The 13,478-nt window shown below is 45.6% G+C and overlaps 1 protein-coding gene across 7 annotated transcripts in view; it reads right to left on the bottom strand.

The window, feature by feature from the left end:
- Positions 1 to 13,478, bottom strand: part of LOC135917004 (cyclin-dependent kinase 12-like) — a 95,804-nt gene that overhangs the window by 29,905 nt on the left and 52,421 nt on the right. For all 7 annotated transcript variants that reach the window (XR_011511393.1, XR_011511390.1, XR_011511392.1 and 4 more), the window contains exons 9-10: positions 12,843 to 13,003; positions 4,198 to 4,741 (exon numbers count right to left, since the gene is read on the bottom strand). Coding sequence is in view for 2 of the 7 variants with exons in the window: in XM_065450459.2 (XP_065306531.2) it covers positions 4,198 to 4,741; positions 12,843 to 13,003 (705 nt within the window). In the remaining 5 variants the exon portion in view is untranslated. The remainder of the gene's footprint in view (positions 1 to 4,197; positions 4,742 to 12,842; positions 13,004 to 13,478) is intronic.

A 13,478-nucleotide genomic window follows, 5' to 3' on the forward strand; every position in this document is an offset into this window, starting at 1 on the left:
CTAATCTTCCATTATTCATTTGTCTTCATTAATAGAGGTTATGCTGCCTTCAACTTTGCAGTTACACTTAAATATGACGTAGAAACTTATTTATGTGTGAAACCACAGTTCCTATGCCATAGAAATGTAAATTCTATCCCTACAGCCGGGGAAGACAGGTTTACCTATGGGACTGGCAAACATGCAATGAAATGCGCAAACCACCTGATACAGTACTTAGCATGCAAATGAATATAGCAGCACAAAGGAACAGGACATGCACACAGGCAGTGCAGGACAAAAATGAGAAACGAACTACAAACTTTTTAAATTCCTCGAAAGCATTTTTGTCAGTTTGTGCATAAGTATGCCTAGACAAAATTGAAACAAAGCTGTGGCAAAATGCTACAGCACAAGTACAAGGGGGCCCAGAGGATTAAAAGTCCCTCTTTCTGAAACGTGCAGCCACTTCTCATTCCTGGTTGACCATTCACAAGACCCGTAACTTTCACTACAACCCACAGTCAAGTGAGACATGAGTGTTGAGGGTATAAGAAGGCTTACCAGAATGTTTCATACAAGTGTAGGGGAGAATGGGCATGTATGGGACAGTGGGCACTACTCTTTTTAACAGAGACCCCCGACATTGACTGGCCTCTCAAAAGATGGCACGACTTTGGGTCACACTTTCAGTCTAACGGTGGCTGCACTGAACAAGTGATTCTCATTAGTAAAATCCATTCGTCCACGTGCCAAAGCCGCTTTTGCTAAGTAGTGCCAACCTTTGACGTGTACTGATTTTCCCATATTTGTTGCTCACACCAGTTCCACATCGGCAATTTTCGCTCCCGAGGTTTCCGTTTTTAGTAGTTTCACTTCCAGGTTTCCCGGTTCCTGAATTTTTGCTAGTTGCACGCTCGCACCTTTACACAGTCGCTTAGTTCACGCGTCTGCTGCTGTCGGACCTGAGCGACTGGCATTAAGCTAATTAAGCCACCAGGATGAAGAACACTCCTTCTGTAGTTCAGTTTTGACCATACATATTTGAAATAAACCATTCCTCATTTCGTACAGTGCACACACAAAAAGCGAGAAGCGACGACACGGAGCAGTATCGTCATTGGTATGTTACCGTTTTCAACGGAAAGCTGTTCGCTGCACTCACCGGCACTTCCCTAAATTAAATGTGACTACGACCATGGGTTTATTTTTACGTATTGTCATGCAGACTCATTATTTAGCTTTTGAGGTGCACTGCTTGCCTCGTATTCCAAACGGGCAGCAAGCGTAGGCTCCTCGATACAGCAGCGTGAACAACCGCCTCTTTCAGCCGCCAACAGTGTCTATACTGGCATCGGCGTTTTCGCAAGAAAACTACGCATCCTCTAAATGAACAATCATACAGGCAGAGTCCTCATCTATGTGCACTTCACGGAACATATTGTGTGCATGAAGAGAATATGAAGAATGAAAAGTAGGCAGCATAACAATGCTGCCTACAATGCTGCCTACATAACAATGCTGCTCCTACAGCATCCTGTATCACGGTCTCCCACTCGCTGTTTTTGAATATGTGGGGTCGCTCATATCAGTGCGATTCAGAGTGATGCAACGGTGCGCAAAATCTGCCTGTTTCGATATGTTCTTAGATCAATTAATGTCACTGATGACCGGCTAGCATTATATCTCACGGGAACGACGAGTGGTTGCCGTACCTGCCGATGTTAACAAATGCACCGTTTGGTGCTTTGGACTGTCAGTGGAGTTCTTGGAGGAAACAAATGGGGAAAGTTGTGCTCCACATCTTACAGTGAGCATGCGAAGCGCTTCCCTGGGAAGGGGTAAAACGCCTAAAATAGCAAGTGCCACAAATCAAATCAGTGGTTAGAGCTACCCTTGGTCTTCACATTTCAGAGTGATGTGTTGGGCTAGACAATGGCTCTTGTGGTGGCAGGTTGAATGTGAACATCGATTCATGGCTATTGAATTCGTCGGAGTCGTAGCCATCACTGTTTGACTGCTTTAAAAAGAGCTGGTGCAACATACAGGGTCACCCAAGGACACTGTGCCAATGGTTCAGTGCAGTCACGAATCAGCTGAGCGTCTGCTCTTCATCGCTTTCATTCTCCACGCCGGCGGAACTGGCAAACTTTGTGCACCCTTCCCGCTGGTGTGCTGCTCTGTCAGGTTTCAGTTTCGTTTTTACAGAACAATTCTACTATCAGACGCGTGGCGGGGGCGGGGTCTCGGAACAGAAAAATGTCACTACCTTGACAGGGTCACAAAATCACCAGAGCTGCCTTTTAAATCTCAAACACTATGTGAAATTTCTTTAATTCAAGACATTGTGGAAGTGAGTAGTGAAGAACGGGACAGGGTTGGATTTGCTTTGACCGCTCACAAAACCGTAAAATGCTGCTACCCAGTTTGATAACCTTTAATGAACAATGATCTAGCTACGACTACAAATTGACAAGTTATATGTCATGGAAAGATCATGCACAAATTCCAGCATGTTGTTATCCGCTTTTAATGCGATTAGCGTTCTTAGGGTATATGACACCTTTCCAGAAGGCTATGTGTGTATGCACGTATGTACATATATTGCATACATATGTATGTATACATGTTTATAACCAAACAAAGTTTTCCCCCAAACTTGAGCCTCTGGGTAGTCCCTGGTCAAATGTGTAGTGTGTGGGGCTGCTGAGGGCATCAGGCTGCTGTGGCATTGTGCACCTAATGTACCGCTTTTAAACTAATCACTTTGACACCGACATGGACCACTGAGGATGCAGGACTGGGTATGTGGCAAAGGTATGTACAGTCGCCGACTGATTTTTCTGACTCCAAAAATTCGGACATGCTCGATTATTCGGTCTGCTTCGCGGCACCGCCATTCTCCCCATAGACCATTATGTATAACAACTGCCGAAAGTTCGGACACGTTGCAACCTCTCGTCTGATTTTTTCGGACACTCCTTGAGCCAACTCTATCAAGAGCACCATGCACCGACTCTGACCGGCGCACGATTCAACTTGCTGAACGCCATTTTTGTTTTGAACGGAGTCTCCTTGCTGCCCCTCGAAGTGGCGCTACTGTAAATCCCCGCTCATCATCATCGTTTCTGCCTGGTTCGATAGAGTGGCAACAGCAGCTCCGGTCTTGGCTTAGTAAGCCAGGTCAAGACAATCCAGCAGCCGATATGTTTCTTCGTGCATGACGCTGCGAGTAGGCCAGATTTTCCGTTTGTGCGACTGGCGTCGGCGTGACGGCATGGTGGTGGTGATACAATGCGACATACGGAAACATCATGTCAAGTGTCTAATAGTGCCAACAGTGCCTGCGCAGACTACACTAGAGAATGCCGGCAAGCGGGTGCTGGGACGCCTAGGATTTGTCGCCTTCCGATGTGCTCCCTACCGACGCTGAAAATGTTCTGCCGAGACCTGTGCAGTGGTTGCATTGTGATTCCGGACACAGTCTCATTTGACATTTTCACAGGTGCTGGCTGACACTGCTGTACTGACATGCGTAGAACTCGACGGCGAGATCATTCGTCAGGTTTCTGCTGCACCATGTGCTACACTGCCATCGCATGCGGAGCGTGCACAAGCAGTGACTGTGCTTTCAGCACCCTATAGTGACTGTACGACCCTCTCCGAGATTCAGGCTTATCTGATTGCGCGTAGACGTAACAGCGTGCAACAGCGCATTCACGATTTCTTCAAGCCTACTGCCGAGCTCGAATAAGTGCGTGGAAATAAAGGATTTCTTTTTCTTTTTTTCTTATTCTGCTTTTTCAGACAGCTGTTTACTCAGACATTTCCGCAGTCCCCGTGAGGTCCAAACAAACGGTCGGTGACTGTATTCATAAGGAATCCCTAGAGAGGAGTACCGCTGCAGTACACACCTCATACATAAGATGTTCCAATGGTGGCAACACGTAGTGTCGCTATAATGCTTTAATGATAAGCCAATTACCATCAACAGTCATTGTGAGATAGGTCCTGCTGAACTTTTTTGACATATGGTGCCTCAGCCTGTTTGAAATGTGCCAAACATTATAATATAGTAGATCTAAGAATGTGTTGGTAGGCTAGTTTGCCTGACCTTTGTTCTGAATCTTTCTGCCTGTATTCTGGGCATGCTGTGCACCACACAGAGACGAACTTCAGATGCATGCTAGAAAAGCAAGGCAGCAGGCGTGGGCTCACCGGAGGCAGGTGGAAGTGGGTGCTGTGGCACAGGTGGCCTCAAGGAGCCAGCAGGTGGGACTGATTCGCCACTCCTCCACTTAGAATGTGTGGGGGACTCCACAAGGTGGGATGGTGGTGGCCTGCGAGACGATGGCTGTGGGGGTGACAGCACAGGTGCCTGCAGTGGCCGTGCTAGGCGGCCCCCTCCTGTCTCATTGGGATGCTCCAAGCCCTCGCCCATTTCGTCAACCCTTGACATGTCCGCTTGAGGCCTGGAGGATGACACAAGAAGCTGTGGGGATGGCTGCTGCTGCTGCTGCTGCTGCGGTTGCTGCTGCGGTTGCTGCTGTGGTTTCTGCTGCTGTTGCTGCTGCTGTGCTGCTGGCTGGGTGTGTTGCAATGGTGTTGTTGAGTGCTGCTGAAGGGGTGGAGGCACTTGCTGCTGCTGCATCTGCCTGCTCTGATGGCTGGCCATCTGCACCTTTTGGGCCTGCTTGGCAGCTGCTGCCAGCAGTAGCTGCATGTTCAGGTTTTCAAGAAGCTGCTTTGTGGAGGTATCAACCTGCATAGTGACAACACAAAGCAGAAAGGAACATTCATTCGCCATGGAGCACCCCTTGTGAAAACAGTGCACAGGTAAGCACATACTGCCCCAAAAGTTGACCCAGTCAAATCATTCTTGATTGAAGAGGGGTGGAAATTCCATAAAGTGGCGCATTGGCAAGTCAACAGTCTACTGTGAAAGCAAGAACTAACTTCTGGGCCTGCAGGAAAGTGTTTATACCCTTACAGGAGCTCCATACAACGTGGCCACATGCGCCACTAATGCTGGTAATGTGCCGTTTGTACTAGTGTGGCCCTGATGACACTTTGTTCTATACCAATAACACCATGTTCTGTATTTAGCCGGTGCCAAGATATAATGCATGCACCGATTTCCAAGCACTTCTGCTGCACCAAGGAAAGTGGATGCCATACCGATCATTCACCAACCGGAGGTTTATCCGAGAACTCTCAGCGTCAAGTTATGTACATTGGGCATGTGTTAAAGCCAGTCTGCGTATAAACTGAGAGCAAGGTCGACAATTTATTCTCACCAGTAGCTCAGTCAGTGTCCAACTAGGTTAAAGAAGCACAACTAGAAAACAATGCCCTCATATGACAACTTAGATGAATAAAATACACGCGCAGTCGCATCTCAGCATAGCAAACACGAATATAACTAATTACGAGATATAACAAAATATAAAATTTGGTGATGATTTATTTCAATGGAGTATTTTACTGCTAAAATGAAATTGAAGATGTGGTATCCAGCTACAGTCGGGTACAACATTAGAAAAAAGGGGTGTTAACGCCTCGAAGGCAGATGCACACAAGCCTCCACCACTGGGCACTCAAGACTGACGCCGTAAGCCGGACAGCCGGTGACCCCACCGATTGAGAAGATGGCCGCTTGTGCCTTGATGGGCTGAGCCACGTCAGTCGTGCGCTTGTCAGAGTGAATTCCCAAACTGTTTGCCGTGGCCTACCATGCCAGTAATATTATTGCGAGCTTACGATGCACGATTTGTGCAGCGTGCATTTATTCTTAACTGTGATCTAGTGACGAAAGATTGCAACGAGCATCGCTGACACTGCACTGTGCTTCATCTGAAAACAGCATCCCGCGGCAACACACCGATTCAAACCGACAGCCTGCATGTTTGTTTCATGGCGTTTTGTTTTGCTCCAAAGTGAAGCTACAACAAGAAAAGTTTGCCAAAGTCTGGTGCCTACTTATAGCGGTGGGTCTGTTCGTCTACTAATAATATTTGGGGTTTTACGTGCCAAAACCACTTTCTGATTATGAGGCACGCCGTAGTGGAGGACTCCGGAAATTTTGACCACCTGGGGTTCTTTAACGTGCACCTAAATCTAAGCACACGGGTGTTTTCGCATTTCGCCCCCATCGAAATGCGGCCGCCGTAGCCGGGATTCGATCCCGCGACCTCGTGCTCAGCAGCCCAACACCATAGCCACTGAGCAACCACGGCGGGTATGTTCGTCTACTGTGTCGCTGTAAAAAAAAAGTGATAACGAAAAAAAACAACCTTACCACATTCTTGAAAACAAGTTTGCGAAAATACAAAACCAAAAAATAAAAATCTTATGCTATTTAAAACCATGAGTATTTATTTAAAACAATGAATGAAGAATTTTTGTACCTTTCCTGCCTTGGTCGCCATCATCTTGCCCCAGCTTTGTAATGGTTTCGATGAATGCATTGTTTTTTTTTAAGTACTTGTTAAATATCAACCGATTCATTTTAAGCTAAAAAAACTAGCAAATGTGCCGTGTACATGTAAACCAGTGCAAAAGCGCCGTGTACATGTAAACCAGTGCAAAAGGCATGCAGAGCTGCTCTTTCTACTTTCGTCCCTTGCTGTGAAGCTAAAAAGCAGACAACGCTGCGCATTGTAGAAGGCATGGGGTTATTTCACTCTTGCAATCTGGCATGTGCTTTAGCATTACAATCACAATAGCTCTACCAAAACAGTCATCAAAATACAAAAGTCTTTATTTAACCGGGAATTACGCGTTTTAGAAGCATGATTTTCTGAGCGGGGCTATTTCAGTCGCAGAGGCAATTGGCTGTCATGCTTCGGTCATCTGGGCAGAGCCTCCCTTTTTTCTGAAGTTGTACCCAACTATAGGTATCAGTTAGAGTGAAGCAAACTTTTGTTTGCAGATGTCTCAAATGACATAGTAAAACTTTATTAATATGTTGTTGGCATGGAATGTGTATCAGGTACGCACAAAGCGATGTACTAATCAACTGACAACGGCAGATGAGAGGCTATAAACTTGTCAGCCAGAGAAGAACTACATACTAATTCTCACTCACACATGCAGATAAGTTTTATTGGCGAGTAGGTAGCAAAAAATCTGTGATGTTCACTTGCCGCCGTGGCGGCCTCACAGTGACGACTTCCTCAAACTTGGCCAGGTTGTGAGTCAGTTTCTCCACAAGGCCCCACTTCCCTGCGAATGCCCTCACGACGGTCAACGCATACGCCGCGTTGGATACAGAAGGGTCATGATCCACTTCCACGTCGTTGCTGTGGATGACGTGGAAGCGCAAGAAGCTATGGGAGCAGGAAACACATCATGGCCACCATGTTTTGAAGTACCGTATTTATTAAAAGCTAGGCCGCTAGTTTTTTTTCTTCAAATAATCGTATGCTGAACTCTAAGAACGGATTAGATTGGAGGATTTTAAAATACTTGCCAGTTTTTAATAGACAATGATAAATATGGTGCATGGCTAGCGCCATCTAGAAATGTCAGTATTGCAGCCGCCAGTAGCCAACTGAAGTACAAGAGTGATGTCGCCCTTTTGACCTGTGTTGTATCAGTGTGCGGCACGGCGTTATTGTAAAGGCACCAAACAGGCAATGCCACTATAGTGCTGCATTCAAACGAAAAGTTTTGCCAGCCCCAGAGGTATCGTCAAACGTTACAAGCAGGGCGGGATTTCAGCAGCGATGAGAAAAACATCCACTGTTGGAGGGGGCAAGGGGAGATGCTTTTTGCGCGTGCCACAATGAGGAGGTGATAGCGATAAGGAAGACAGCGACGAGGCTAGCAGCGATGACGTAGAGTGAGCTCGGCATGTTCATACTGAATAAACGCTGTTTTCAGTTTGTGAACGTTGTCCTCACTTTTTTTATTTGGCCTACATTTGAGGTAAGTTTTCTCCCTCTCTCCCCCTTTCTTGCTTTGGACATGCGAAAATCGGCTTAGAATAGCAGCCAGCCTAGATTCAAGTAAATACGGTATCTATCGGTGGTGAATGGAATCCGTGAAAGGTCTGTGTGCCTTGTACGTGCACTTTCGGCACTTGTACGTGCCGAAAAATGAAGTAAGTACTACGGTTTAAGCGGTCAACCAACACATTAAGTTGTGTGGGGAAAGTGTGGGGGATTCATGATGACTACATTTAAAACGGGAATTACTTATTATCAAGTGGGTATGTATTAACGTTTTTAGTGTACATTCTGGCAACAAAAATGTCAACTACAGTTGCTAACTCATTCTTCAGAAGCTTTATTTTTCGGACTTTTGTGATTACTGTATTTGGTCTTTCCTGTGGTACATCCACCTACGCCAAGCACTAGAAAAATCAAAAATTTGGACGCTGCATAATGCCGCAAACACAGCGGGCATGTACAAAGTTGCTGTCGTATCAACTGGCACGAAACAACATGTTTGGTTCCCGACTTCTGACAAAACTGCGCTGGCTCGGCCTAGCGACTTAAGCAGAGCAGTCATCTAACATTTCAGAGTGGCAGGTAACAACTCATTGCAGGATCCTTGCCATCAGTATGTTCGAACTCGTAGGCCATATAGGCGATCAAGAGCGAGATTAGACACAGGCTAGACTGATGGCTATAGTAGCGGAGTACGGATCCATGCGTGGTCTCCTCCATGTCCGAGAAGTCTGCTGGTGGTGAAACTCAACAAACGCAACTTGAAATGACACACACTGGATGAACGTGTGTGTCTAGTCCAGCAATCTAGCTGGTTGGACTGCAGTCGGCAAGCCAATGTGATGACACCGATTGCACAGTTGCCTATTCGCTGAGATGCAAAGCACACATATACTGTATCTTCATGTAACCTGCACCAAAAATTCAACAAAATTAACAGTATAGTCAGGGTGCACCTTATATGCAAATTTTGCCTTCAGGTGTGGCTTCACGGCAGCAGGGGTGGCATAAAAAGCCCATCCATACTTCTGCTACTACTACCACCACCACCAGTCAGTTAAGTAGCGCCAACCCGCTCTCTGTCTTCTTTTGTTAAAATAAAGCTTAAGCTGATGAAGGGGCTTTTATGTGGTACTGAAACAAAGCCACACATGCACACTTCAGGCAAAGTTCTCTCCTATTTCAAGTTTCGTCATCTGCCAGAAAACCACAGCCCCTAGTGTTGAGACCCCTCTCCCCTCTTTCATCATTTTGCCATTTTGCATTTTTGCTGTGTTAGCAGCTGGCGCCAACAAACCAGAGTTCAGATCACAAGAGCTGTGCTCGGCGGCAGACTTTAACAGTGTATCAGCATTGCCAAAGAGATGGGGAACAGAGCTGCGGACTGAAAATACAATGTGGAAGAGCCGTACATATGCGAGACTATTTAGAGATTTGACCGTTGTGTGAATTTGGGTGGGCTATATGCACACACTTTGTTGTTGTTGTTTTTTTCTTTCTGGGTTGTATTTGGGAGTGCAAGTTATATGAGGATGCAGCTTATACATGGAAAAAAAAAAGAATGCTGGCTCTCCCACAATCGAGAGTAGATGTAGGCATGAAATGGCAACCAGCAAAGCAGAATGGTTGGAGACGATACTAGCCATAATCTTAAAATGGGTGTAGTGCATGTCTCTAACGGCACACCATGCCACACCATGCCACACCACAGCATACTGCGCATCGGTCCATATGGACGCTGCCCAGCTAGAAGAACACCAGCTGAAGGCAGCACAACAGGCTGCAAAAGACACCAGGGAGACAGAGTGTTCTGCCCAAGCTAGAAGAAGAAAACCACCCAAAGGAGGCGCCACACAACATGGTGCCATCTCTCAAGAGGAAGCAAAACCTGTGCCGAAGAACTCGCAGACCACTGGCGTTCAAAAAGAGCACAGGCAACCCTGCCTCATCGCCAAATGATGACAATGAAGTGTATGGTGCCCTGTATCTGCCTTTTGAATGTCGCTATTGGAAATAACTATTTCTTTTGTAATTTGTTAATAATGAGGTCCTGTACAGAGGGTTGGGGGCCAGAGACTGCATTTCCTTAAGTTTTGACTGGTTGCCTGGATGATTCTAGTTTTGTTCTCGCAACTTGCCTGATGTTCTATTTTGAGTGCCAGGATAACGGCTCCGGCTTTTGGCTCAAGGTCACTAGAAGGTCGCTGACAACAGGAGCTAAAAGCATTTCATGCTCAATAGGGTATTTATTGCTGCTCCTGTGCCTCACATTGGCGTGCCAAGACGCTGACACGCGATGAAAATCTGCAGGAGGCCTTTTACTGGCCCGCTGAAGGCATACCACTCGCGTTTTATTTTTGTCTAGATCTGATCAAGATTTTTCATTCCGTCAATGTTTATATTTATGCTTATAATGAATATAGGACATAACAAAGGTATTTCCAGGCCGATGCGACTTCACTGTAAAAAGGTTCGACTTTATATGCACTCTGTCGCTATCTTCTCAGAGCCGTGAACTGAACCCACAACCCCGACTTCCACTTCATCATCCAAAGGACCTGTTGGTTTAAGGTTTGTGCCAGCAGCCACTGGCTAAAGCTATGAGCATGGTGGGTTGAAAGCATTTGAGTCAGGATGGGACTTCACCATACAATAACATATGCAATAACATATTGCAAACCAGCATCTCACTCTTCCCCACTATCCTGCTAAAGCAGTCTTCATTTCTCAGGGCAATGATATTACAGAGAAAACATGATGGAAAAAAAGTCGTGGTGAAAAGAAGTGAGAACTTTCAACTCAAGCATTGCTTACTGGAAGTGAAGAATCTTTTTTCGTTTTTCAGTGCCACTATTACCCAAGAAATGAACTCATACCGACTCGCCAACTTTTCATACTTCTGAACAGCCTTCATTTCAGAAATTCTTTCCTCTCACTAGCACACTGTGTAGACAGAAAGACACCAAGCACACAATGCTAAAAGTACGTGCACAGATGAATGACGACAAAAACTTCTGCATAACAAACTTGGAAGTCATAGGGTGTCATAGTACCTTTTAAAGTCTCTCAATTCGCCAGAAAGCAGGTACTTGTGCTTTCAGAAGTTTGCAAAGAGAGATCTATTCATTTATTACTCAAAGGCACCTAAAAATGGCAGACATTGCGTGAGGAGCAAGTTTTTCATCTGAAAATTTCTTAAATTATCACCAGAAAAAGACTGTAAGCAAAGAATATCAAAAGAGGTGAAACTTCCCTCCTTTCATTCCTGCCACATACACAAAGTGGCCGCATGCAACAGAATATACGACATCAAAGGTAGCGGGTATGGGAACCTACAACTGACACTCTTACTATGTTTCCTGGATCACCTATTACACATATTTTATAAAACATTTATCTTTGCTATTTTATGAGTGGTTCATCAATATTGCCAAGAGAAACCAGAGCCATCCTTGCGCAGCATCCAGTCTACCAATAAAATGCAGGTACAGCCTCCCTCAGGGTAGTGTTTCCAAATATTTCAATACGGGGACAGCAGAGGCAGAAAAAAGCTACAAAAAAAGCAGAGCAACAGGGACACTAATGTGGTCTTAACATGCAAGACAGCGTGTGGCAGGCAGAACAAGAGGAAGGCAGGAATGTGCCATACGCAAAGCAGCTGCAGTTGACACCTATTTTTTCAGTTTCCTTTTTACTTTTGGAAGGATCTGAAGGTGTACCCAATTAATGGGTATACATTCAAACAGAATGGATCAATTCAGATCAGCTCAGTTCTGAAATGTTCTAGAAGCATTTCAATGCCCTCTAACAAAGTCCAAACAACTAGACGGCAACTGTAAGCAACATTTTCAGTAGTGAAACATGCAAGCCAATCCAAGCTCTCATGCTAGATGCTGTCACACAAACATCTGCCACAGCCTGCCCCTCCCCACCTATTTTTCCAGATTTTTTTAAGGCTTTTGTTTTTCAGAATTATTCCTATTTATGTCAAATTTTATTTTCTGTCGTGTTTGAATGGCCTAAGCATACAGCTATCCTATTCTGCTCTTTCAACCTGGTCTAAACTTTTTTACACTACGTTTCAACTAGGCTAAGAAGTTATCAGTACCGCAAGCTATGATTCAATACTTTGAGAGCTACGCTCCCATCTCACCAAATCCATGCATTGCAGCCTACTGTGTGACATGGTGCGCTGATGAACTAGTAGAGAATAGTAGTTCAAAAAATGGATTAGCAGGGGCCTGTCCAGCCCACCTGCAACTATAAATTGACAGCTGGAGCAGTAAAGTGGCAACCACATGGAACATATATCTGGCACTTTTTCAGCCTAGCTGTGGCACTTTCATTACACTGAGCAACACAGCAATACAGTCAGACTGTGTTCCGTGCAGTTATCAGTGAAAGCAACTACATACTCCACAGCTAGCATTTCGGCCACAAGAACTACAATGTGTTAAAGGAGCACATTGAGTGATGCCTCGTCAAAGAACCTGTCAAACATGCATTTCACATGGTTCTCACTTAGCTGTGGGGCTGCCATCCATTACTTATTGGCTTAGCCCCAGTACCTACAAGCTGTGCATGTGATCAACAACCAAAGGACATGGTTAGACGCAACTCAATCCTTGCGTGCTTCTGATGCAAAACAGTGGTAGATCATGAATAATTTCCACAAGCACACACAATCAAATATGGTGGAGATTCGTGCCTCAGAGACCTGCTGCGTGTGTGCGTGCATTCACTTCAGCAAGAGGATATAGCCTCTAGACAGGCTGCATAGCATGGACCTGATGAGATGGATTACAGGAAAAAAAGTGCAAGGAGCCGTAATAATGCCGGCAATTGCTTTGCTTTCCTTTTGGAAAGAAAACTACAACTAAATCAATGGGCTGTGCCAAGCGACGAGCTCACCTTAATGTTAAGCAAATTGGCTAGCTGGGCAATGCTGAGAGTTTCATGCTTCTGGAAAGCAGCCGTGATGGTGTTGAGGTTGGTCTGCAGTTGCTGGCTGTTCACACTGGGCGCAGCCGGGTTGCTGTCAGAGCCGTCGGCAGACTTACAACTGTCAGGTTCTGCACCAGAAGGAGGAGTGACAGCACAGAGCTTGAACAGCAACAGCGTGACACACAAACAGGGGGAGAGTGGCCGGCAACCGTTAGAAGGCAGCCGAAAAGAGAAGTGTGCACAATGTTAGCAACACGAAGGGATGAATGATCGCATGTTATGGCTCCCTTGAAATGCAGTCTTCAAGAACCAGGAGGCCACTGGTTGAGATACTGAGTGAAGCACCACAGATTACAGACACACAAAGAAACCACACAGTTTCTTTGGCCCAGTACACAAGACGGTCGGGAGAACAGTGCTCATGAAATCAAACACCAAAGGTGTTGAGCATCAATTAGACTAGGTAGCAGCACCCTGTCCTTGCCTTCCTGTCTCATTTTGAATGTACCATTTTTCTTTACATTCCATGCGCCATGATGCAGATGCAAGTCATGAGAGTGGTGTGTGAAGTGACATAATACCCATTAATTTGCAAAAAAAAAG

This window comes from Dermacentor albipictus, chromosome 1 (assembly GCF_038994185.2).
Source record: "Dermacentor albipictus isolate Rhodes 1998 colony chromosome 1, USDA_Dalb.pri_finalv2, whole genome shotgun sequence".
Taxonomy (NCBI): domain Eukaryota; kingdom Metazoa; phylum Arthropoda; class Arachnida; order Ixodida; family Ixodidae; genus Dermacentor; species Dermacentor albipictus.